This window comes from Leuciscus leuciscus (genome assembly GCF_965113295.1).
Source record: "Leuciscus leuciscus genome assembly, chromosome: 22".
Taxonomy (NCBI): domain Eukaryota; kingdom Metazoa; phylum Chordata; class Actinopteri; order Cypriniformes; family Leuciscidae; genus Leuciscus; species Leuciscus leuciscus.
In genome coordinates this window covers 20,741,947-20,764,070 of record NC_138746.1, presented here as the reverse complement: position 1 = coordinate 20,764,070, position 22,124 = coordinate 20,741,947, and the positions used below count along the sequence as shown (strand labels likewise).

At 35.7% G+C, this 22,124-nt stretch overlaps 1 protein-coding gene across 2 annotated transcripts in view; it reads right to left on the bottom strand.

Moving 5' to 3' along the window:
• The window catches only part of wdr27 (WD repeat domain 27), a 49,040-nt gene extending 28,098 nt beyond the window's left edge, over positions 1-20,942 (bottom strand). Inside the window, exons 1-21 of one of the 2 annotated variants that reach the window (XM_082154042.1) lie at positions 20,794-20,942; positions 18,676-18,849; positions 17,718-17,862; positions 17,439-17,563; positions 16,898-17,011; positions 15,502-15,553; positions 15,351-15,421; positions 15,134-15,260; positions 14,916-15,018; positions 13,431-13,519; positions 11,818-11,876; positions 11,258-11,391; positions 10,908-10,981; positions 8,707-8,791; positions 7,902-7,973; positions 7,713-7,822; positions 7,190-7,279; positions 6,456-6,577; positions 5,181-5,302; positions 3,990-4,087; positions 3,272-3,393 (exon numbers count right to left, since the gene is read on the bottom strand). In XM_082154042.1, the coding sequence (XP_082010168.1) occupies positions 3,272-3,393; positions 3,990-4,087; positions 5,181-5,302; positions 6,456-6,577; positions 7,190-7,279; positions 7,713-7,822; positions 7,902-7,973; positions 8,707-8,791; positions 10,908-10,981; positions 11,258-11,391; positions 11,818-11,876; positions 13,431-13,519; positions 14,916-15,018; positions 15,134-15,260; positions 15,351-15,421; positions 15,502-15,553; positions 16,898-17,011; positions 17,439-17,563; positions 17,718-17,862; positions 18,676-18,831 (2,070 nt within the window). In that variant the 5' untranslated portion in view covers positions 18,832-18,849; positions 20,794-20,942. Of the gene's footprint in view, positions 1-3,271; positions 3,402-3,867; positions 4,088-5,180; positions 5,303-6,455; positions 6,578-7,189; positions 7,280-7,712; positions 7,823-7,901; positions 7,974-8,706; positions 8,792-10,907; positions 10,982-11,257; positions 11,392-11,817; positions 11,877-13,430; positions 13,520-14,915; positions 15,019-15,133; positions 15,261-15,350; positions 15,422-15,501; positions 15,554-16,897; positions 17,012-17,438; positions 17,564-17,717; positions 17,863-18,675; positions 18,850-20,793 lie in introns of those variants that run through there. The other variant, XR_014201634.1, reaches the window with a different exon arrangement.
• Between the last annotated feature and the right edge of the window lie 1,182 nt (positions 20,943-22,124).

Sequence of the window (22,124 nt, the reverse complement as noted above, 5' to 3'; positions counted from 1 at the left end):
AAAATGAACTTGTTAAGCAACTCCCAACTCGAGCTGAATCCGTTCATTATCTTTCACTCCCTTCAAGGATGCCACACATTAAGGTTGAGGACGAATTTGGATATTCAGAATAATCTACTTCTTTTTGACTACACTGAGCTCCTGTTCAAAGAAGCCTGAATAAAGTAATATCTGGGTGTGTATGGTAGTATTAGTATGGGCCCCATTTCCCCTCAGTATGATTTCCCAGCAAACAAAACTCATCCAATCAGCTTCATTAACTATAATTATCTTTAAGATGAGGGCTCAGTCAGTATTTCCTTGGTATTGTTTCTGAAAGTGACTTCATCAAGGTTGCCATGGATTTGAGGTTAACCCAAGAGCAAAGTGAGTCAGAAGCAAAGCATATTACTTTTGGTTTACAATAAACCCAGAGCACAGTCCAGACACACAACAAAAATACATACACAACCCACAAACAGCCTAAGTGGTTTGTAATTCCAATTTTAGTGTTGTAACTCAAGGGTCACCACCAGTATTGAGTCGTGTGTATCTTGTAAATGACCACAGAGGTCAGAAAATTCTGAGTGAAAAGCGCACTGGTCTCTCTGCAGCATCAGTGTCACTGCTTTGTTTTTAAAATGGTGGTCACAACAAAACAAGTTTTAGAGGGTTGAGAAAAAGGCTGGTTGTACATACTTGCCCTTGATATATAATATACACAAACATTCAAAAGGTTAGCCAGTAAATGTTTTGAAAGAAGTTTCTTATGCTCACCAAGACTGCATTAATGTGCTAAAAATACTGTAAAAACAGTAATATTCTGAAATATTATTACTATTTTGAAGAACTTAACGTATTTCTGTGATCATGGCAAAGCTGAATTTTTGCATCATTACTCCAGTCTTCAGTGTCACATGATCCTTCAGAAATCAATCAATCAATCAATCAATCAATATTCTAATTTCGTGAAAACAGTTGTGCTGCTTAATATTTTTGTGGAAACTGTGATACGTTTTTTTTTTCAGTATTCTTTGATGAATAGAAGGTTCAAAAGAACAGCATTTATTTGAATTGTTTGAGCATTTGCTCATTTTCAAGTCAAAACTGCAAGGACAATATTTTTCAGTAATATACGATTACAAATAAAACATACCAAATCATTTAAATCACTTTAATAGCTAAATTCCTCCGCTAAATAACAGGACTGGCTCCTAAAATAATTTTTTTAGTCGTTAAATTGGTTTTTAGTTGCCAAATAAGAAAACTTTAAGGATTTTAAAAGGTAGTAACATATTTGTATTATTCGGCACAGCCAGTCTCTGGAATGTTTCGGGAAACTGTACACATTTTGGGGAACTGTATAAATGGGCCTGTTTACACCCAGTCACTTCATGCGTTTTTACTGATTGGATAGCTATCTGATTTGTTAAAACAGTTTCATTTACACTTTGCCAAATAAATGTGTTTCAGCAAAACAAATATATATATCCAAGCTTCAATTCCCGCTCTATATGTAAATTTAACGGAGTTCACGTCAACAAAAGCAACAGATATGAGCTGCATTTTATTTATCATCAAGATCAAAGACCGCAATAGGAGGTAGAGCAGAAATGTATTGTCAACACTGTTCTGTGATATACTAATAAAACAGCTCAGAAACTGAACATTTCTAGCATATAATTCTTAGTAACTAAAACCCACAGCTTCACTAGAGTGACGCTGCCATGTAGAATTAATTCACACGCAATCTTTCTCCCACTAATGCATTCGTAATCTTTACTGTGCTACTTTATCTGTATCTGATTCAGAACGAGCAGAAATGTGTGAGAAATATAACGACCCAAAGACAAAAGATCTGATAAAAATAAGCTGTTATGTAGGAGCAAATTTTTTTTTTTTTTTACATTTTGGGAGGAGTAACATTTACATATGTGATTTTAACAACCAGAAGCATTTACAATTGTCCAGTCTGCAATGCATCTCAGACCACCTCCTGACGTTGTTTGAGCGATTGGATTTAAATTAGTCTCAAATGCGTTTCGGAGGGCATTTACAACTGGTCTTTTCACGATCCGATAGCTCTCCGATCAGAAAAAAACACATAAACTGAAAAAGTGTAAACGGGCCCTACACTACCAGTCAAAAGTTTTGGATCAGTACGATTTTTTATGTTTTTACAATAAGTCTCTTCTGTTCACCAAGGATGCATTTATTTGATAAAAAATTCTAATAATTATATTGTGAAATATTGTTACAATTTAATATTTATATAATAATAACAATTTTCTATGTGAATATATAGTAAAGTGTAATTTATTCCTGTGTTCAAAGCTGAATTTTGAGCATCATTACTCCAGTCTTCAGTGTCACATGATCCTTCAGAAATCATTCTAATATGATGATTTGATGCTCACGAAACATTTCTCATTATTATCAATGTTGAAAACAGTTATTTACATTTAATTTCAGGATTCTTTGATGAACAGAAGGTTCAAAAGAATAGCATTTATCTGAAATAGAAAGCTTTTGTAACCACTACCGTTCAAAAGTTTGGGGTCAGTAAGAAATTGTATTTTATTTTGGGGGGAAAAGAAATAAAAGAAATCAATGCTTTTATTCATCAAGGATGAATTAAATTGATCAAAAGTTACAGTAAAGACATTTATAATGTTACTAAAGATTCTACTTCAAGTAAATGGTGTTATTTTGAACTCTATTCAACAAAGAATCCTGAAAATAAATTGTACACAACTGTTTTCAACATTGATAATAATAATGAATGTTTTTGGAGCATCAAATCCGCATATTAGAATGATTTCTGAAGAATCATGTGACACTGAAGACTGGAGTAATAATGCTGAAAATTCAGCTTTGATCACAGGAATAAATTACATTTTAAAATATATTAAAATAGAAAACAGTTATTTTAAATTGTCATAATATTTAACAATATTTTTTTTTTTTTTTTTTTTTTTTTTTTTATCAAATAAATGCAGCCTTGGTGAGCAGAAGAGACTTCTTTTAAAAACACAAAAAATCATACCGATCCAAAACTTTTGAACGGTTTTGAAGGGTATGTCTCCCTTATTTGACACACCTGTTTTAGGTCTTGGAGTCTTTACTAATGATCTGATGAGTAGAATAAAGTATGTTTGAATAGGGAGTGATAAAAATGTGTAGTTTGGTGGGCCTTCAGAAACAATGATGGGAAACAAGCGGTCTACATAGTGCAACAATCCCTTATTTCAAAAGAACAAGGAAAAAACATCATATGGTTTTATTATCTTACCTTGTTCTGGGTGAGGTGGTGGACAGCTCTACTGTGGGCATCAGGGATCTGAGCGGCTATACAGCCCTGGTTCATATCGAACACCTGGATGCTGTGGTCAGCGCCAGCAGTCAAGATCATATCTGATATCCTGCGGTTAAAGAGGTGCACTGAACTTACACTTCAGCTTGAGTCCTGTCACCTTTAAAAAAAAAACAATTTTCTGAATAGTTCATGACTTTTATAGCACTACCAAAGAGGGCATGAGATTACCCTCTACATTATATATTATAATCTGTACAGGCTTTATTATTTCATAATGCAAAGTACATGCAGAAAAACTTTAACAACATTTGATCATTACGCTGATGTGTTCCACTGCATGTGTTGCAAAATCAGGCCAACTACATTACCTTACTCAAGGACAGGCTAAACTGAAACGACTGCAGTGTTCAGAACTTTTATTGCTTAATAAATTAAATGTAAAACATTTAATAAGGAAAAGGTTTGGACACACTTCTCCAGAGCTAAAGGCATATGCTTAAATGCTTGAAATTCAGTTGATTAACTAATATAAAATGTGAATATAAATTTATGTTACAGGTATTCATATCTACCAAAATATTCAGAATGAGCCTGTGCGTTTAAGGAATCTTCTATTGCTCATGCAATGACACCTTCAGCTATCGCTTTTTGAATTGTGCAAAGCATATATTCTCCGTCAGTTTTTTTAGGATACAGGAGTAGAAGTCATTGATCGCTGACATTGAAGTGATGTCTGTTCCTGACTTCATGCTTAATTTACTGGCCAGTTTGGACTTGCTTCTTTGCGTATACCTGTGTTATAGGAGAAGGAAGAGCAAAAAAATAATAATAATAATAATTTAAACACAGTCCATAAAGCTAATGATTCTGAAATATAAATGTTTTTCTATGGATAATAACAAATAATTGCAGTAGCAGTGTGGACATGAGCCTGATGTGCAAATATTGTAAGCACACTCCTTTTAATCCTGAAGGGAAATAATATACTACCATTCAGAAGTTTATATTAAGCAGCAAACTGCTTTCAAGATAAATAATAAGAATATTAAGAAATTATTTCTGTAGGATCATACTGAAGACTGGAGTAATGGCTGCTGACAATTCAGTCTTGCCGTTACAGGAATAAATGACAATTTAAAATATATTAAAATAGGAAACAGTTATTTTAAATTGTAATAATATATCATGGAAAGTCAGGCAAAAACTAAACATAACCCTTACACAACAATTTTATTGTATTTTTGAACAAATAAATGCAGCCTCGGTGAGTAGACTTTTCAAAAACATTATAAATTCTTACCGACTCCCAAATTTCTTTTAACAGTATCAACTGTGATTGCATATGAACCGTTTTAGAGAAATATGAAGAAAAAAAGAAAGATACAGTCTTTATATGAGTAGCATAATGCTGAAAAAGGTCTTGTGCACATAATTATTCTCTGTAAGAGGGATAGAAGATGTTCCATCATAAATAGAATATGATGTGCTATATCTGGCTAACGTTTCATTTCCATCTCTTCCAGGGATTCCCCAACACTTATGTTTAAGCATATAAAGATAGGGTTTCTTCTCTGATTCTTCAGCAATAATTCAGGGATTCTCCACTGACGAGAACTCACCCCTCTAGAACAGACATCCATACAGTGACCATGACCACAACCAAAAAATACACAGAAATTCAACACAGCAGTGTTAACCAGAGTTTAAATTAGGATTTTGATAAATGGCTATACATCTGATCGCCTGGCATACTTCCAGTTTTTACATCCCTCAAACTGAACCTTGCTTTTGTCAGACCAGATCTTCAGTTATTGTAGGGTCATCAGTACCCTGCGTTTACCCTTGCTCACTGTCTATTAACTGCTTGTGTGTGTGTGTCCCGTACCTCTTGATGTCATCTCTTGTGGTGTCCAGATGGTAAAGGTACAGCATTAGATTTGATCCTGACGCCAGTAGTAAAAACTTGTCCAGATAATAAAACTGAGCCGTTCTGATGGGCTTTGTGAACTGAAAAAGCATGAAGTTAAACAAACAGTGCATAAACAGACAGTCAGTAATTCACATCAACATCACAGTTTATTAATAGCCTTAAATGAGTGCTAAGTGCATTCATATGTCACATTGTATAAATTACAGCACCATATCAGTTTAAAATATCAAGATCTCAGTCATTCTCTCTTTTTCCCAAAGATGGAGTGTGAAGAGATAAATGAGGATAGAGAAACATAGGAATGTTGTTTTTTCTGTCTGGAAAATGTGAGATTATTGAAAGTCAATGAGAGACAATTTGATGAGTGTAATATGAGTGCTACTGGATATTTAGTGTATGCAAGTACGTGAATGTATGTAGTTTCTAGTTCATGATTTAATGCATCGTTGCCTTCCGAAATGTGCGCAACTATGTGCTCTATTATTATCACTACCACAAGGGCCGATATTAGTGTAAACTGTCTACTTTTATTAATGCTACTTAAAAATATATATATTCTTACTTTTTACTTATTTTTATGCTACCAGTCAAACCTTGACTCCTTGTCTGCAATGTGCTTGCCAAACATTTGTCCTCGTTTGTTTGCATATTTACTTGAGTGTTTTTCTGGCCAAAAAGCCTAAAATGTATTTATACTCTGCTTTCAACATTAAGTAGCCCTGTTTCTTATTGCATTCTTTTTAATATAAATGACACAAACACTGATACATTGGGTCATATTTGGCTCCACAGATACACACACAGGTGCACAGGTCTTGAAGACTGGGTGGGAAGACACCAGAGAGAAACTGTAAGCCAGAATGTGACTGAATAAAACTGATTTGAATGAACTTCAGTTGTGTTGGGAGTTCTGGGAAAGAAGGAAATTAGGGTTTAGAGAGGTCTGCAAGTGTTTAGAGCACTGATGTGCTGACCAGGGGACTGCACAGATGCCTTTGATGTTCCAACAGAGTAAAACTGCCAAGAGAAACACTTCTCACAGGAGTTCAGTACGCATTCAAATGCAAATGATTTTCTTAAAACTTTTCTTCACATACTTTGCTTATTTGTTCACTCTGAGCTGGGCTTGACTATAATTATAGGTACTGCAAAAGCTCAGAACTAATGTAACCTTTTAAATTGCTCATGTCAGAGCAAGGACTGTATTTGGCTTAATTGTTGATACGTTACCATGGTCAGAACAGGTTCAGAAGCACTTGCAGTCCAGATGCAAAGGGTGGGGTCCTCAGACGTACTCAAAAACCACCGCCTACAATGACTCCAGCATACAGTGTTCACAGCCTTACTGTGCCCTGCAAACCGAGAACAACAGTCAATTGAGGAACAACATATCTCTAGTTTAAAATTCTGATGCCAAGGTCCTCAAAAATGATGATCCCCTTGCAAGGTACCCTCTACTAAAACTATGCAGGCAGTTATGAAACTATATTAGACTAATTTATACTGTTTAAAAAAAAAAAAAGTAAGTCTGAAATTATAAAGACAACATTTCAGACATTTCATTTCAGTGCATTCCTGTCTAAAACTCTCCACAAAAGCATACGAGGACTGGAAATCTGTTATTGAAATGAATGACGTGAGTGACAGGAGCTGAAAACACAAAAATATGTAGGCATATTTTGATATATATGTAAATCGCAACATATGTGTGAACTGTTGTTAAGCTCTTCCTTGTTTATAACAATCCTTAGTCCAATGAAAAGAACGTCTATTTCAGGGACAAGAAGGGCCTCCAAATATCAGAATTCCCCAACTGTCAGTTTCAGCTGTGCTGTCAGAATGGCATGTAAAAATTCAAATACTGAATCAATTCCTTTGCGCCACTCATTCAGGAAATGAAAATAATAGACATGCGAAGGAATTTTACAAAAATAAACACTACAGATCTGAAGCTCTCCCACTACCTGTGTAGACAGCTGGGTTACCGGTGAGTGGAGAGTTATACAACAAAACCGAACTGTCTCCAAGACCACACACAAGCTGCTTTCCATCTCCTAGACGCAAAAATAGAAAGTTAACAGACAAAAACGAAGGCATAATTAGTTCAAAAATGACGCTCCTGAGGCGAAAGTCTAAAACTAAAGCACTACAGCACTCTTAAAAACAGGCGTGCACAACTTTATTGTGTTTAACTCCATGAGTCCACCCTGCTTTGCTGCTGCTGCTATAGTATATTGCATCTTTATGCGAGACCACAGGAGAACCAAAAATGCAAATAATCAACAGGCAAATGATTGTTAGTTACTGCTATTAAGTGCTGTTGGTCATGCATGAAGTTGGAAAAGAAACTGTGTGCTATGCAATGTTAAGCCAATAAAATTACAGAAGGTTACTATAGTGCTATAGGGTTACACTTTGTGTAGAAGAAGTTTGACCATAAAAAAACCTCACATGCTTGAAGCCTAGTGTGACCATACCGTTACTCACCTGAGTACTGTAGAGAGTTGACTGTGGTTGGAGTTGTGGAAACCATCAAATGAGTGTAAGGCATACTTGGTGCTTCAAAATGTGATGGATATTCATTTAAGAGGCCTTTTCTGTTGAAAAACAGCACATAGATTTCAGGAGAAGCTATGCATTCTTGAGACTCTGTACTGAAACTGGCAAAATACTTACGTATTTGAGGTAGTTGTTGAGGCAGAGTGGGTCTTCTTCTTAACGTTGGTCTTTGGTCTAAACATTGTCCTACTATAAAAGAGATATATGCTATAGTTTATAGTCCAATTCCTGAAAAAACCCAATATAACATAACCTAGTTTTTCATACACAAGGTACTTGAACTGGCCACAAGCAATGCAGAAACCACATTTGTGATCGGCTTTGAGGTGAGAGCGATTCTACTAAGATAGTCCTTAAATACATCATGAAGACACTTTCCCAAGGTCCTCTTGTTCCTTCACTACATAATATTGCAACAACAAAAAAATCTTAAGACAAAAAAGCCTTTCAGTAAAGTGAGTCTGAGCAGGCCTGTAGGTTCCGTGGAAACGGAATTAAACAGTGTTTAAATGAATATCATGCAACTGACCTCAGATTAAACTCCAAAGTTACAGGATGGAAGATATTAGGTATGAGTACAATTAGAGTAATTTGCTGTAAGTCACATTTTAAAGCTACCAGAACACAGCCTGAGTAATATTTTTTTATTATAATTCTATAGAACTTCTTAGTCTATATTAATGTTGTTCCTAAAAGAAAGTTTTGACATATGCACCATTTTATAAATATCTAAAACTCTCATTACACACACTGAAGGGATGAATTTAACACATTTTCTAAATGTTGTACTCAACAGGGAGCTTGACAGCTTGCAACTTTCAATGCCTGAAACCGTGCAAACTATATGCACGCAAACCTGAAAGTTTGTTAGACTTCTGTTCTGACCCTAAAATGCGTTTCTCTGTGTCGTCTACTGACTTACAGAGGAGCTGCATTGTATCCTGATGACTTCACTTGTGTGTGAAAAACTAAGGCCTGATCCTTCACACTCTTCTGAGAGCTCACACCTAGAAGACAAAAAGAGAACAAGTCAGTCATATAATTAAGATCTACATATATGTAGACTGAACATTATCATAATCGTGTGGCACCAACACTATAATTTGAAATACGTTTGATGGATGAAAGCGTGTAATAACCAAACTGCTGTTTAGCTATTTTCATAACTCTCATTTCACTCTTCAGTCTCTTTCCACTCACATAAAAAAAAAAAATAATTCTTGCCCATATATTTATTTATTTGGTAAGAAGCTCTGCTTGATACTGTACAGTCAGTTGGTTATTATGGCAAAATATACCCCTTCAGGACGACATTTTATTTGGGTTTATTTTGTGATACTGCACAGCTGACTGTACATTTTACCTCACTAAAGATTTATTGACCACAAAATTTATACTAATAGGAACTTATTCAAATAAAAAGTCATATTACAGTAAAAAAGATGTCATATGATACAAATCACAACCTGAAGAACTGACATTTTTCCAAGTTTCCTTCTCTTCAGTGAACACATTTTTTCCAGTTCCATTAAATCTAATGCACACTTTTCCAAAAACGATTCCTCTGTCAACCACAGACTAAACGTATATTCTGAAAAATGGCTTATAAATGCAACTACTTCCTACAGCAGGGGTGTCCAGTCCTGCTCCTGGAGGGCCAATGTCCTGCTGAGTTTAGCTCCAACATGCCCCAACACACTTGCCTGGAGGTTTCTAGTAATCCTGAAAACCTTGATTTGCTGGTTCAGATGTGTTTAATTAAGATTGGAGCTAAACTCTGCAGTGTAGTGGCCCTCCAAAGCAAGACCGGACACCCCTGTCCTAAAGGCATCAAATAGATAAGGATTAAAATCAGTTAAATTCGTTATTGTGCAAAAGTTCCTGTAATCAGTTCAGTCAATAAGGAATCGTGTACAGTATTCTTTCATAGCTCATACTTATTTCTGTGGTATCCCAAATTGTTTCATTTTACATTGGCAAATGGTACAGAAACAGTGTACCAAAAAGAAGAAGTGATTTCGGTTCATTGTCAACAAACCACATCCTGACATAACCCATTTTTCAAGAATGTTACTCTGTTCTGAGAACAGTGATCAGCCTGATATCAGACCTTTAGTCACACAGACTAAACTGCTGGATCCTGACTAGTGCATGTCAAACCCCAGCAGTAGGAGGAAAATGAGTTGTCCTAGTTATGGTATTGACTTAGGCCCCAGAAAGAGCTATGGAATAAATTTAAACCTCTGAGGATATGTAACTCTAGTAAGGAAGAGAAATAATGCCCAGATGGAGATGGAAGAAGAGCCTCCCTTAAGGGAAAAAGAGAAATGATGATGATGGATTGCTTTTACATCTATGAAACATATAAGAATCATTATTCAGTTAAAACACACACTCAAAAAAAAAAAGTGAAATAAAATATGAAATAAAAGAGCTTTAAAAAGTATTTTAGAATTTCTTTAATGCATTTTAATTTTGAGAATAGGAGAGAGAATGGAAGTACTACTGTAGGTCAGTATGTGGGCCACGTATATTACTGTTTTTGCTGTATTTTTTATCAAATAAATGCAGCCATGGTCAGCATAAAAGGCCCGACCCCAAACGTTTAAATGCTTATACTGTAGTATAAATTAATTTAGTCAGTTTATTTAATTTCAAACTTTACAAATACGCTACCACATTTATTTTTTATGGTACATTTTTTGTCTTTTGAATAATATGCAGTGATGAATCATGCAAATTAAGACCACGATCATGTGTTAAGAAAATAAATAGGGTACATTCTGATTTGATGTTGGACATGATGTTGATGAGTGACATTTTTATTGGACTGTCTACTTTTAATGTATTTCAAAAGTATTTCAAATAAACCCAAATATCTCAAACTGCAGTCTATAAAGAACGCATCTGTGCCTAATGACAACTTTCTTTTGAAAAGTTATATTGTGGTAAAGACCTTTCGCCAGGCTAGAAAGATTAACATCTTGGACAGTAATTCGTCAGCGTCATAAATTTGACCTTAGAGGGGTGTCAATAACACTAAAACGCCACCAAAGGTGGTGATTTATTTATTTGGCAAAAATGTGTGTGTGTGTGTGTGTGTGTGGTTTTGTGAACTCCAACCTATTTTTCTCTGAGGTTTTGGGTCCTGTTTTGCCAGCTCAGCATTCAGAGGGGACATAGTCATCAGAGGAGAGCTGAAAAATGGTGAATATAAAGGAAAAAATGTCAGAAAATCAAGCGGGGAAAAACAACATAAATAAACTTCTATTACTGGAAATAATAAAATACAGAATTTTCCATTGTGGTAGTTGACTCATCAAGAACAGACAATATATATGCTAAAGATAGTTCTAGCTAAAACCAAAATCAAACAATGAGTAAATTATTCTTGGATGTTGTTTAAAATGATACCCTGCATATCCTTAATCCAAGAACCTCCTGACCAGTGGCTGAAAGATACGTTTTGCTACCTGGGCATGACTGAAAGATGCTCTTCCACAGAGAAGCTCTTCGCCATCCTAAAGCAGAGCTCGTCCAGCCGGGCACTGTTAACCTCAAAAAGGACGACTGAATTCCCAAATAGAGAGGACACCAAACAACACATCTAACCAGAAAGAGAGAGAGGATGAGGGTAGTCCTAATGTCATACTGTGTCGTACACAGGCAACTTTCCTCCCAGAATGCAAACCACAGTAAAACCTTGTAAAAACTTTACATCTTAAATAATCCAGGCTTTTAGAAACTGTAAACTGCTAATTGCAGGGCTGTAAAAATACCAAAGGTGCTACACATGTGAGCTCTAGAGTGGCTTAAGGTTAACTACGGGAATCTTTAAAAAAATGAGCAAGTATAGGACTTCTATGAAGGTGATCCTCACAGTTTGCCTTTATTATGGAAATGTATTCTGTTAAAAAAAAATGATAAGAATCTATCAAGAGCTGTACAGACATGGAATACTGTAAATCAATAAAACACGATGTAAACTCGATGCATTCTTTTACAGACACCAAAAATTTAACACAGTACTTACATTGCCACCATGTCCATGGGTGATGGCCCATGATTCTGCTATTGAAATGCTAAGCCCACCTGTCAGGGGAAAATACAAAACTTGTATTTACAAAGTAAAATACAAAGATCTGAAACTAATTTAGATTAGGAGATAACCAGGCAAATATTTAATGACTACTGTATTTCTGAGTGTTTAACCAGGGGCCAGTTGCATCAACATAGTCATTATGTTAAGTCTAAAGAAATGGGATCTCTAGCGCAAGTTCTACCGGGCAGACTGCCTGGTTCAGATTAGAAGATTTTAGCCCGATTTTGGCATGATCCGTTTGACGTAGGGTGTCGTAAATGACAACGTGCGTCGGAATGCACGATTTGATCGTTTCATATAATTAATTATTAACAGTCTATAATATGTCCGGACACTGCAATAATTAGTCATCAATGAAAATTAAAACAAAAACATTGTTTAACAAATTAATAAAAGAGGCAGAAGCCGTGGGTAATAGTTAATCCAACAGTAATTTGTAGCTAGTTTTTTTTTTTTGCTGCAGATGAAATGGTTAAACTTCTGTTTTCGTGCAGGCGCAGTGAGGAAAAAAAACACTGAGTTTAGGGCAATCGGTTCGTAGCTTTGCTTCAACTGTGCGATATAGTCACGAGGAGTGACCAAAATTTCTGACATGCCAGAATTCATCCGACTACCACCACCCTGGTGGTTCCCTGTCAATCCATCGGGGGTAGGCTCCGCCCCTGCCTTCATCTTCAAGCAGGAACAGCAAGCATCTGCTACCCTCTGGATTTGGATTACGGATAGGGCCTACGCCAAAGAACTTTATCATTGCATCTATTTGATACTAATTTGCATACAACTGTTAAATAAATCTGATTCATTCTTTCCTTTACCTAATGATTCTTTCTGGTAGAACTAATTTGGACCAACTAGCAGTTAATTAGGGGTAATTAGTATCTTTTTCAGTATAGTTTTTTATGTAACTGACATAAAAACAAAATGATGATCAGTCTTGAAGAAAAATATTTGATGACTAACTTGTAAGACTAGTCTTAGCAGTTTACGCAACCAGCCACAGGAGAAATTACTGTATTTGAAAGAAGACAAACAGACATCCTTAACCCTCAGAAACCCAAGCATTTATATTGATGATGACTTCTTCACTGTTTAAATGTATTCCTAGGAAGCCCCTTGTTATAAAACAAATCATGATGTTTATACATATTTTTGAGGTGAATTTTGTTTTGAGGTTGCAAGATTTTACCAATGTTATCATTAAGTGTACAAGTACTTACGCACTGACTTTCTAAAGTGGTTTTCTCATAGCAACCCACAGACACTCTAAAGTTTTGTTAGGTTATGCTGAAAATTATACTGAACGTGCCTTGTTGTACAATGCATAACATTCAAATGGTTGATCACTATGACCTACTGTTGCATTTATTTGTATTATATTTATGCTATTTAAGTGTAATGTTTTTAATATGTTGCCATTTTCTACTAATAAACATACCAGGAACTGAGATCAAAAATAAAAACAGGTCAAATAGATGACAAATGGGTAAATTTGAACCTAAAACATGCTTAGGTATCTCCAAGAGTTAAGTGAAAACATATTATGCCTTTGAGTGGAAGAATCTTGAGAAGCTCTGAAGTATCCAGGTCAAGCAGATAAAGCCCATCAGAACTTCCGATCCACACACAACTTTCTCTATGGAAAAAGTACAAAGAAGAGACTGTTTGCCAAAAGACACTAAAAGGAACTAAGGCCTGGTTAATGTAACTGAGTACAACAGAAAAAGAAAAGACAAGAAAAAAGATCTCTATTGTATAGGCCTACTGTAATAATTCAAACCCACAAAGTCTCTATAATAGAGAACATCTATATGAAAGCCTGTAATGTTTAATTGAGACTACAGTGGCAGACTCTATGATTTGAGATTGCACAAGCTTGCTCTAAAGGAAAACTGCACTAAAGCTTTGAAAACTTGATTTAAATCAGTGTTCAAACCTGTTGTATTGCAGTGCAAATCATAAAGTGGCAGGGGTCAAGGGTCATCTCTCCTGTCTAATAAACTAGAGTTGTTGAGGCAACACGTTGTTTTCTAAGAATCACTGGGACAATGTGAAGAATTCATTCACAGTTACAACTAAGCATGAGTGTGTAAAATAAGAAATTCAATTAATATATTTCAAATTGTAATAAAATGAAAGTTTTTTTTTTCCAAGTTGAAAGTGGTTAGTATTAATGCTTTAGAAAACAAAGTAATTTTTGTGACCTTGCCTATTCCAGTAAAGACTATTGGGGTCTGCAGACATTGTTGGAGGAATGTCTGCAGACCCCAATAGTCTTTACTGGAATAGTGTTTATAAAATTTCATATAATGACATGATTTTCATGTCATGCTAAAGCACTTATGTTCACCTCTGAAGTCAGCAGGGCCGTCCCAGGCTCTGTTGGTGCCCTAGACGAGAGTTTAGATACTCTGACTAACTTAAACACCTATGATTGGCCATTGTGTTCAAGAGATCAACAGACATGTCTGTGATTGGCTTCATTGCTCAGCGCTGCAAAAACACGTAAATAGAAACCCTTTGATGCTCTCCTGAGCACAAACACACATGCGCACTGGGGCGATTTCCAAATCTGTTCCGCCAATGTGCTGTTATTACAGTATCATGCAGTATCAACTGAGGGTGCTCTTGCTTTCGTTTGAGTGGCATGCACATGGGGGGGGATCCCCTGCTCCTTTAATCGCTTATGATAAAGTGCCCTTTCGGTCGTATTGCAGTGCCCCCCGGAATGATTTCAACCAACCACCCAAGAAAACCACGTATTTCGCCTATGCCACGGGCCGGCCCTGGAAGTCAGGGACTAAAAGTATTACATAACCTGCAAACCTTCCAGCTGTCCTGTGCTTCCATCTTGTCATAGCTGTAACTGTAGATTGGACAGCATGAAACCAGCAACAGGGGTATAATGACTGCTTATTGTGGTATGTGCAGTCTAACCTTCCCATGTCAGCCTTACATAATTTCTCACCCCTGAAATTCCACCACTACACAACCAGATAAAGGTGAACAACAAAAACGGGCCAAATACATACCCCTGCTGTAGGCTAGCATGGCTGGACTGTGGTCTCTGTGCCCAGATTCTCAGAACAGGCTTTGTTGTCTCCACTGTTCCTCTCACATCATTACAAGTCGTTCCTAGCAAAGCACACAGATGAAGCTTATATTGAAGCAGATGTATCGTTTTCCACAGTGAGGTAGGCACATGAAAAGCAGGAGTCATTCGCAGTCTGAATTGTGGCTTTTTTCTGACCATCTGTTCCATTTTGAGGTGGGTTGATTTTCCTGAGGTTTCTCTCATGCCTCTGTTCAAGCTTCGAAAGGTCCAGTTTTGTCACCAAGCGACATTTGTGGTCCACAGGGAGAGTGTAGCACCAAAGCTTGAATCACAGACATTCCAACATAAATAAAGCGATATATGGATTACACAAAAGAGGCTGAAAGTGTTTGTGTGTGTGTATATGACTCACCTGTCCATCACCAGACCCTGTGATGAACTGACTGTTTTGCTCCATGAAGAACAGACTAAGCAGTGGATACGCTGTGAAACAGAAACATCTTCACTACATATTCTCTACATTTACAGGCTATAAATATTGGTGTTAGAAATTATACACCAACCTGATAGAACAGCAGATCCATAGAGAATATCCCCCTTCCTCACATCCCATATCTGATACAAAAAAGAAAGCCATATATAAAAATAACTATATATACTATATATATATATATATATATATATATATATATATATATATATATATATATATATGGGTACAATAAGCTGTTATGCCCCCGGTTTCACAGACAAGGCTTAAGCCTACCCCTAGACTAAAATAAATGTTTGAGCTGTTTTAACTAAAAGCAACTTGCACTGACATATCTTAATATAATATAATATATTGGGCAGGCGCAAGTGCAGTTAGAGCGCGTCCGAATCCACTTTTGCTAGTTTAATGACAGGAAAGCGCCCGGTGCATGGTCTAAAAGGGTTGTCCCTATTCTCTTAATGAGTAATGGGTGTGTTTTGGGCTTTATGTGCAATAAACCAATCAGAGTCTCATCTCCCAATCCCTTTAAATGCCAGTTGCGCTCGCGCCATGGCGGATTTGCTATATACATGACAGAATTTTATAGTGGAAAGACTGAATGCGTTTCCAGAGCACAAACGGATCTGCTAGTGCGCAAGGTAAAAGTGTGCAAGCAGACCATCTACGGGACAAGCCGGATTCATTCCATCATATCTTTATGTACACAATAATAATATTTTACATTGTAATCCTTTTATTTTTAATAATTGGCATGTTTGTGTGCTGCTGTGTGTCCCTGTGTGTGTAATAAGCAGAATGTACGCGTGTTGTGGACCACGGATAATGGCCCAATTTATTTTTTTGTTATTTAAAGAGCGCATTAGTAATCTTGCCTCAAAATAGCAACGCGCCAACAATGCGCCTGAACACACCTCATTTTCAGACCAGCACGCACACATATGGAGCAAATGCATTTGCTATTTAAACAACGTGGCGCAGGACATGAAAATGATAACTGTGTCAGGCTGAAACTAGCAAAAAACACTTCCGTCGCGCTTGCCGCTGCATTGCGCCGGGTGTAAGATAGGGCCCATTGTCTGAAGATGCACACCAGTAATGTTTTATTCTAAGGCATGTTTATAAAAGCTACTTAAATATCCTAATTGAACTAAGGCCTAATCCTGGCTTAATCTAAGCCCTGTCTGTAAAGGTTTAATGCAGAAGATATTACTGCAAGTCTATGTTGATTTGGAGCTCAAGAAAAATGTCCTATTATTATCAATGTTTAAAACATTTTTGCTATTTTTTAACATCTATATTTATATCTATATCTTAATTTCTTTAAGAATTATTTGATGAATGAAAAAAAAAAATTCTGACCCCAAACTTTTGAATGGTAGTGTGTGTGAACACAATAATAAACACTTAGAAAATCCATATTTAGTACAGGCTTAGTCATGCTGTTCCGGTTTGTATCGTATCTGTACCTTGAATGTTCTGTCTTCTGAGATTGAGATGAGAAGATTCGCATCCCATGGACAGAACTCGGATGCAGTCACAGGACCAAGATGAGCTTTCAGCACTCCAAGCACTTCCTCTTTCTATAGGAAACAGATATACAGTGGCCTCAAGTTTTGTGTCTTTATTTATCTTAAAGGAAAATATGTTTATTGTTTTATAATTTCATTGAAAGGTGTTTTAGTACACACAGCAAAGAAATTCATATATTTTTAAGCTTTTACAAAAAAAATTATATTATACTAATTATATAATAATATACAAGTTGATGAGGGGCTTATTCTGATTTTTCTGTACACTGATTTACTGCTGGTTTCATGTGTTATCTCTCATCTTTATGGGCTGGTCAATCACAGCCTGAGTAACGGAATGTTCTGCATGCAGAATTTGTTCAGCGTTTCATCTGGAGATGGGTCAAAAAGGCATTTCCCCCCCCTCTTTCACCGTTTCAGCATAACTGCTTTTGTTTTCAATTCACTGAACAAAAACGGTGTGCACCTTATTTCATACCTTTGCATTCAACAGAACCACTCTGGAGCCTGAGCATGCTGCCACTTTCCAGCTCAGTGGACATAGTGACAGATGCACCACCCTGCCGAGCAATGTGCCAACAACTCTACCTGAGGCAATTACACCTGGAACACAGATGTCATGGTTGTGATATAAAAAAAAATGACAGACAGAGAACAATGGCTTCATTCTTGAGAGGCACCATTTATATTTCTGGATGTTTTTGACTCCAGATGAGCAGATTTTTAAAATGTTTATAGGTCTATGGGCGCTTATTACCTTCTTTGATTTGTCTGTAGCAGCGATGGATGTCCCAGACAATCACATAATCTTTAGAAGCACTACAGAGGATGAGACGATCGCTCACTGTCCCAAACACCATAGCAGACACATCGCAATGGTGACCAGTAAGTTCCAAGGGAGACTATAGGAAACATTCAAACTAGTTGTAGGTTTAATCCTAAATATATTTTATAAAAATACAGTATTATTGTAATAATGTGAAATATTATTAGAATTTAAGCAAACTTACTTTATTTTATTTTAAACATTTTAAATTATTTTTAGTTAATTCCTGTGATGGCAAAGCTGAATTTTCAGTAGCCATTACTTCAGTGTCACATGATCCTTCAAAAATCATTCTAATATGCTGAGTTGCTGCTTAATGTTTAATAATGGTTCGTATTATCAATGTTGAAAAAAGTTGTTGCTGCTTAATATTTTGGTGGAAATTGTGACACATTTTTCAGGATTCTTTGATGAATACAAAGTTCAAAATAACTGCATTTATTTTAAATCTTTTGTAACATTATACATGTCTTTTGTGTCACGTTTGATAAAATGAATGCATCCTTTTTGTATAAAAGTATTAATTTCATTTTTTTTTTTATATATTCAAAAAATTACTTAATCCAAACTTCTTAGAGTATCAGTTTTTACAAAAATAAGCAGCACAACTGTTTTCGACATTGATAATAATAAGAAATTTTTCTTAAGCAGCATATTAGAATGATTTCTAAAGGATCATGTGACACTGACGACTGGAGTAATGGCAACGTTGCCATCACAGGAATAATGTATATTATTATTATACTATATTATTTTAAATTGTAATAATATTGCACATTATTTTTTACTTGATTTTAAATGCAGCCTTTAGTGAGCATAGAGACTTCTTTCAAAAACATCCAAGTTTAATTTTGGCATTTGTTGAAAATAAATATAAGTGCACAAAGACCTCCAGGTTGTTGTTTTCATAAATCCTTATATTCTTGCCCTGCCATGGGACAGCACAGTGGGAAGGGCAGCAGGTCAGCTGCAGGTGGGACACTGGATTATTGCAAGTTACAGCGAACCTCTCAATAAAATACTGCTCTGAGGTCACAGCAGCCATGGAGTCCCCAATAGTCACCTGTAACAACACACAATGAGAAGTCTGAAAAGAAAACATTGCTTAAGTGTTCAGCAGGGAAGGATGACATCTAACAGGCCTAGTAAAAAGACAGTATTAGTAATTACTAGTGTTACTGGATGGAGGTTTTAAAATAACAGGTAGTTGCCAAGCACACAGCTGAGTGCACATGACGGATTAATGTAACATCACCCAACATGTTGCCTGTAAATTTGGCAATGCTCAACACAATTGGATCAGAGCCCTGTCAGTGCTTTGGCAATGTAAAGCCTTTTTACCATGCCATACCATACCATGAACCTAGGGGCCTGTGTAGACCTTAATCTGCCCCTGATGGTGTCCCATGAGATTTTTTATAGCATTAGTGGATAAGAAGATAAGAAAAAATAAGAAGTGAATTTTTTTAGACCTAGTAGCTCAGTTTGATAAATTAACATATAACATTAAATTAATCAAACTATCAACGCTGAAATGAATCTGCAGCAGTCAGGTGGTACAAGTAAGAGCTCTGTAAGTTGTTTATGTTTGTTATTATTTTAATGTTATGTGCTTAGAGATATGCCGTCTCTTATGTTACTTTGCTGAATCTGCTCTGGCTGTGTGCGACCTGCTTCATGTGTTTTAATGTATTTAATAGGGGAAAGTGTGAAAACGTGAGTAAAACAAACGAATATCAGTTTAAACTAAAGGTTGGACTCAATATAGTGTTCCTTACAACTTACCAAAGATCCAGTGATCCATGGATATTGACATGGAGCCAGGAATCGTGTTTCCTGACATTTGTATGTGCCGGATTTCGATGCAGGGGAAATGCATAAAGCAAATTAGCCTGTGAACGCTTTATATAAATACAATATAGGTAGGTCTAAATCCGGATCACTTATATCAATGTTATATATATCATCAGATCATCCAGCCCTAAAACTTAAAAACATCCAATTATGCAGAATATATAATGTTAAATATTTAAATGATGAGTTGATACAATATATAACAATACAATATATATGGTATGATTTTACCCCTAAATTCAGCATATTGACACAAAATGATAACTGCAAATCCACCTTTCGCTGCCGAGTCGTTTTTTCTATAAATTGCAGCGATCCATTTGCTTATCTGTTCTGTAGCTTTCAGCAGTTTGTAAAAATACACCTCAGATTTCTTGTCAAATCTAGTTGTAGCCTACAGTCAATAGCAAAGCTCTTTCCCAATTTTGATGTGCTTCGCCGCTCTTTTGCTACTCAGTGGGCGTAACCGCAGCCTGACAGTGACATCTCGCATGCTAGCTAGTGCTATTGCTAGCCACAAGGAAATTGCAAATTGTTAACCCTACCTTTAATATTCAATTCATTAGAACAAAAAATGTAATATTAATTATTAACATTAATTAACACAAGTGTAATATTTAATTTTGTCCCACATTTTATGTACACTGCTATTAAGTTACAGCATTATTTTCCCCCAATATTTTTTTTAAACATTCCTTACAATTGTGACGACACAGAAGTAACATCATGTAATTTGAACCAATGATAGAGAATGCAGGAAGTAAATAATTTCATTCAATATATATATATATATATATATATATATATATATATATATATATATATATTACAATTTTTACACAAATTGTAATTTTGACTGTATTTATCAAAGTCATATTAACCAAGTTACTGTACAGAAAAATATTTTTCTTTAATGAATAAGTTTTAACTGTAAAATAGCAAACTGGTCCCAAACTAGCTAACGCTAGCCCTTGAGAGAAAGCTTAATTTACTCTTTAAAAAACTCAACACCTGCTTTCACTGACCATTTGTTGAAAACTAGCTCTACGTTTTTTTTAGTTATAGGCCGTGTTTTGTACACTGAATTAATGGAAAGTGGCAATGACATCAGCTTCAAAAGTAAGTTTATTCCGTTCATCACTCATTCACTCACCTGAAAGTAAATTGCGTTGTTGTTAAGTAACGTTATTGCGAATGTGACCACACATATGGTTTAATCATATATGTGTAAGTAGTAACAGAAGTTCAAACATTCGTGCATTTCAGTTTTTGGCCTGTGATCCAGTAGCAATTGCGTCCTTGTTGCTTTGGAAACGGGATCTTTTCGGGACGGCACACCAGAAGGGACAATTGCTAACGTTTGTACCGATTTGTACTGTTGGTTTAGGCGATTTTCAATCATTTGTGATTATAGTCAGTGTACAGTGAAAAATTTTTAAATAAATAAACTTCCTGATACGACACTGTAGATTTGTGGGATTTTTTGTGTCTCTGGCTTATTCCAAATATTTTTTAATGTCTATAATAACAATTCACGTTGTTAAAGTCTAATATGAAGAACAATAACTGACGAGTTGACTGATTGATTATTCTTGGATACATCCGTATTTTTTGTAGCGCAGCAGATCTGTAGCCTCTGATTTTGTATTTACACAAACGGCCCAAACTAACACAAACTTATTGGAAACCGTAGAGTTGGAAACAGTATTAGTTTAAAAAGACAGGGAATTAATCTTCTATGCAATAATGCCCTCTGGTGGTAAACTGCAGTCAGTCAGTCAGTCAGTCAGCAAAGTCAATGCACATTGAAATTAAGTTACAATGAACAATTATAAAACAATAAATGAAAGCAAAAAGAAAACATGAATAGTAAGAAAACGTCAAAGATTAACAGGCTATTTTTTTTGTAAAATAATATATAAAACATGGAATCTTAATCTAAACTCACTGCAAAAACATTTATAAAATGGGATAAATTTAGACAATCCACATTTGTGAATAAAAAATTATATTTTATATTTAATAATTATATTATTATCATCATATTCACAATAACAAACGCCGTCTGTCATAAAGTTATATAAAAGAGATATTACATTTTCCATTCTTTTTTTTACATTTTTTTTTACAATTTGCAACCATAAACAAATGACATATTCTATGACTCTTCTGTCGTTTCACGAAAAAGAAACAAAAGCACATTTCTTCAACACAAAATGTATTTAATCCTATTTGAGCGTTACAAATGCTGAATGGTGTTTTTAGCAACAAAACGTCTGCGAGTCCACGCCCACATAGGTTTTCCGCCAATGAGTCTCAGCCGAACACACTGAGCTATCCAATAATCAAAGCGTTATCTACATTATGCATCCCCCTTGGACACGCCTTTAATCACCATCGACCAATCAGTCTATTGCTTTAGTCAGTCAATCAACTCTCCCCGCCCAGTTTTTCTGACGGAACGGAAGCCGACATGGGCCAAAC